General features: G+C 42.0%; 1 protein-coding gene across 1 annotated transcript in view; it reads left to right on the forward strand.

The window, feature by feature from the left end:
• Nucleotides 1-1392: 1392 nt before the first annotated feature.
• LOC119424733 (tenascin) overlaps nt 1393-5161 on the forward strand; it is a 49087-nt gene continuing 45318 nt past the window's right edge. Inside the window, exons 1-2 of the mRNA XM_037692232.1 lie at nt 1393-1864; nt 1987-3300. Of these exons, the coding sequence (XP_037548160.1) occupies nt 1393-1864; nt 1987-3300 (1786 nt within the window). The remainder of the gene's footprint in view (nt 1865-1986; nt 3301-5161) is intronic.

Raw genomic sequence — 5161 nt, forward strand, 5'->3', positions numbered from 1 at the left:
ATATGTTTGATAAGTAATCAGCTCAATTAGAAAAAATATGCAGCCTTGGTAAATTTCACTTCGATTCAGTGGGCATGAGGTTTCTCCAGCACCTTGTCACTTGGTTGAAATTTTTTTTTCAGTTGCGTTGAAAGTCCAGCTGACCAAATCCATAACAGTAATTTACGATTCGGAAGATGTGTAAATAGAAGCTCCGATGCACGGGACTGAGAGCAAAAGCAGGAGGAGGGCAGGAGAATGTGAGTGAGAAAAAAAAAGGTCACCCCTAGTGATCACAAAAGCCCCTTCAACAAATCTAAAGTGGCCCATGGGCCACCAGCTGATAATCACAGTTGTAGCATGTTGATGCAGCTCTGAACACTTAATTTAATGAACCAAGGTGTAAAAATGGCTCATTTGATCGTAAAGGTTGCAGACCCCTGGGTTAGTGCATAGCCTTTTCCTAATTTGTTTTAAACTGCAAAAGTTGATTTAAAATCACATTTACATATTTAACTTTCTGTAGCTGTTGGTGTTTTCCCCAACGTTTTGTGGAAGTCATGCAGATTTAAGCCAAACTGCAACTCCGTCCATTAAAAAGTATATGACAACTCAACAACTTTCTGGGTGTCCATAAGACAGGATCATCTATGCTTTAAATTTTTGACATTACCAGCATACAATCTGTTTTACACAAACCAAATTAAAGACCTGGCATATCACTCACCACCACCATACCAGAGCGTTAAACTAAGTTCATCTTATGATAATGGTTATAGTTGATATGGTCAAGTCTTCAAAATAACGTCATATTTGAACTGGGTTGACTTCAAAAGATAATCAGTTGTAGATGTACATCCAATAATATGTTACGAGAGTTTAATCAAAACCTGTCCTGTGAATAATGAGATATTTTACTAAAAGTTTTGACAACAGTTTTTACAGTTTAGTTTTAAGCTAAGATCTTGCAAATGTTAGGGATTACTCTCCACTACTACCATGCCAAATGTTAGCTCAATATTTGTAAAATGGAATAAACAGTAGCCACCGTCATAAAAAGTTGCTTAGCTGTGGTGCTCATTTAAAATCAAACTAATTTTGAAATTTAATGAAATGTAAATTCACATTCTATGATTACTTTATGAGAATTTCATTAAAATATGTTCATTAGATCACAAGAAATGTCAATAACAGACAACTGAACACATGCCTGAGCACACACAAAACATTATTCCTTGCAGCCAAAAGTGACAGAACATTTAATTTACTTGTACTGAATCAATTTAAGGACAAACCGTTTCTCATTTAACATTTTCTGTTTGTCTTTTTAGATCATTCAACATAACCTGGATTGGTCATAGTCATATGTTTAGACAGAGATTTATTTTCTCATTTCTAAGTTCTACATCTAGTATGGGCAGACAGCGCCTTCTGAGCAGCTTTTTTCTGATTGTCCTGATTAGTTTAACAAATGCTGGATTTGTCAGAAAAATCCTGCGACATCGACGACAGACTTTGTCGCCTCCTAAAGAACCTAACATCACCATCCCCAGTGCTGGACACCCTGTTGTTTTCAGCCACTTATATAACATCAATGTACCTGCCAGTTCCCTGTGCTCCGTGGATGTGGATGCACCAGAAGGCGTTCAGATCCATCCCAAGGACACAGTAACAGGCCACCACATCACTGAACACACACTTGATGGAGAGAACCAGATCATCTTCACCCATCGCATCAACATACCCCGACAGGCCTGTGGCTGCAAGGAAGACCTGCCTGGTCTGAAGGCTCTCATGCGTCGATTAGAAATGCTTGAAGGAGAAGTTTCAACCTTGAGGGATCAGTGCAGCAGTGAAGGGGCCTGCCGAAGTGCACAAGTTTTGGGTAGGTGGGATTTGTTTGCCATATTTGTGTATTGCATTGTGATGTTTTGGGAAATCAATCATAACCTTCAACCCTATGAGATTTGCCACAAAAACAATATTTCTTCTGCCTTTTTTTTAAAGGAGAAATGAGAACAAAACCCTACTGCAATGGCCATGGAAACTACAGTGCTGAAACGTGTGCTTGCATATGTGAGCCTGGTTGGAAGGGCACCAACTGCACTGAGCTCGATTGTCCTGGTAGATGCCAGGAACGAGGCCGCTGTGTTGACGGAAAATGTGAGTGCTTGAAGAGCTTTACCGGAAAAGACTGCGAGTTCGAAATCTGCCCTTTTGACTGTGGAGCCCAAGGCCACTGTGTGGGTGGTGTTTGTATTTGTTCAGATGGGTTTTATGGAGAAGACTGCTCACAAAGTCAGTGCTTGAACAACTGCTTGGGCCGTGGTCGCTGCGAAAACAGAGACTGCGTATGTGATGAACCTTGGACTGGCTTGGACTGCTCTGAACTCCTCTGCCCCAAAGACTGTTATGACCGTGGACACTGCAAGAATGGCACATGCTACTGTGATGAGGGCTTTGGCGGAGAGGACTGTGGGCAGCACACCTGCCCCAACAACTGCAGGGGCAATGGTTTCTGTGTTGATGGTAAATGCATTTGCTCTGCAGGGTACAATGGCGAAGACTGCTCTCAGCTCACCTGCCTCAACGACTGTAACAGTAGAGGCACATGCTTCAATGGAATGTGCATTTGTGACTCAGGCTATCAAGGTGAAGACTGCAGCCAGTTGGCATGTCTAAACATCTGCAACAGCAGAGGTCAGTGCATAAACGGACAGTGTTCGTGTGATGTTGGCTTCCAGGGAGATGACTGCTCCGAGCTTTCCTGTCCCAGGAACTGCCAGCTGAGGGGACGCTGTGTTAACGGACAATGTGTATGTGATGAAGGCTTTGCCGGCGAAGACTGCAGTGTTCACATCTGCCCCTCAAACTGCTATGCCCGTGGGGAGTGCATCGACGGACGCTGTGTGTGTCACGCAGGCTTTGCTGGTGAAGACTGCAGTGATTTAAGCTGTCCCAACAACTGCCAAAGTCAAGGTCGTTGTATCGATGGGCAGTGTGTCTGTGATGAAGGATTCAGTGGAGTGGACTGTAGTCAGAAAGCTTGTCCAAATGACTGCCTGGCACTGGGTCACTGTCATGAGGGTAAATGTGTCTGTCAAGAAGGCTACACTGGAGAGGATTGCTCTGTCCTCACATGTCCAGAGAACTGCAACAAAAGGGGGCGTTGTGTCAACGGGAGGTGCACCTGTGACAGCGGATATGAAGGAGAGAGCTGTGCAGAGCTGAGTTGCATTAACAGCTGCCAAGACAGAGGTCGCTGTGTGGACGGTCAGTGCATCTGTGAGGAGGGCTACATTGGGGAGGACTGCTCAGAAGGTAAGAAGTTCTCAGTATGAAAATGCACACAAAAAATTGGCAGATGTTTCTGAAAGTTTCCACAAAGCACTATAATACAAGTCCAGAATAGTGTAATTTTTTCCATTCTCAAAATTCACTCACCACTCTTCCTGGGAATATTTATTTTGGTGGACATAAAAAAAGATTCTTGGATTGTGTGTTAATGCTTCCTGCTCTTAGTTTGTGCTTTCTTGGCAGATGTTCACACCACAGTCAGATTTAGTTTTGCAGTTTACCAGTAGTGGCTCCTGACATAAATGTTAATGTGAAATTAATTTCCTGAATTACAAAATCACACACAAAACGTTAAAAATGTATCTAAAAATAAAATAAAATTTACAAATAATGCATTGGAAAAATGTTGCTTAATATTGATTTTATTGCTTTAAAAAAAACAACTTTTGCACAAAGGTGTCACCTCTTTTTTCCCTGCAACGAGTCAACGCTGTGTTTCAGGAAAACATTTTTTCTTGTTCTGTTCAGGTCTGGTCTGTCTGTTCTAAATGGATTTCTAAACAGAATACCTCCACTGTTGGACACAATAGTTTTTGCTGCATGCATTTGATCATGTGAGGCCTAGAGTTAGTAGTGGCCAAATCTATACTCTAAAACCAACTAAATGTGTCCCTAGAGCAGAATATTTTATGCTCCAATAAGATTTTGCCGGAGCTGCTTATTCTGATCACAGAAAACAGGGGTAGATATAATAAATTATTTGATAAATCCACTTGAAAATGCATTACAGTACTCATAATCAGAACAAGCTTTTTATATCATTGTACCAAGATACAGCGAGAATATGTCATTGCAGTCGTCCAAAAGATGGGCGGATTGCACGTATCTACTGCTACTGGAGAGCAGTCCCTTATCCTTCTTCAGAATACGCTTTTAGATAGAAAAGGAGAAAAAGCCATGAGGATAGGATAATGGCATTACAAAAAAACGTCTCTTCACACCTTGTCCTAACAGGACAAGATTTAAGACATAAAAAAAACTCTGCCAGCAAGCACATTTATAAACAAGTTACATATGCATTTGATGTCAAGGTGGTCCATGAAGCACTTCCAAATAGTCCATTGTCCTGATAAGATGGTCAGCCGGCACAGTTCTGATAAGCCTCCACAGAAGTTCTCCAAAGGGGGGGTTGTGCAATAGATCAAGCTTTTCCTTAGTTTACACGTTTCCCAGGAGAAATGGATATGTTGGTCTATTTTAGAGGCCAACCAGGGGAGTCAGCTTCAGATGAGCCACAATTGTTGATTTTTCCATAAATCTTGTCGGCCTTGAGGCCTACTGGTACTTTCAAGATCTGAAATGGACAGATTAGGGTGCATTCTACTGCTCTGTGCTTATGAGCCCCTCCAAGGTCATTCCCAACATGCTGGCGAGTCCCAAAGCCACAGTTGGCCTGCGATTCTCACAAATTGTTTCCATCTCACGGTTTAGCTCATAAATCAGCTGATTTTGAGTTCTCAAAGAACAAACCAAAACTTCACAAGCAGGCAGCCTGATGAGGGCCAAATTGGCTGCAGCTGTCTTCTTGTATGTTGTAAACCAGGAACCAGCCAATTCCAAAAAGCAGGAAACCTCTTATCATAAATCCACTTGTATATGTCTTCGGTGTCCTCCTGAGATTCTCAGCAGAACATTTTGTCGATTGCATTGAAAGTCCAGTTGTTCAGATCCATAACAGTAGTTTTCATTTCGGTAGATTTGTAAAATAGGAGCTCCAATACACAGACAGAGAACAAAAAAAGCAGGAGGAGAACAGGAGAGGGAAGAGAATGCGTCCGCCTCGTACAAGAACGAGTGAGGAAAGAGGTTTCCTGCTTTTTGGAAT

This window comes from Nematolebias whitei, chromosome 18 (genome assembly GCF_014905685.2).
Source record: "Nematolebias whitei isolate Nwh7 chromosome 18, NemWhi1, whole genome shotgun sequence".
NCBI classification, from domain to species: Eukaryota; Metazoa; Chordata; class Actinopteri; order Cyprinodontiformes; family Rivulidae; genus Nematolebias; species Nematolebias whitei.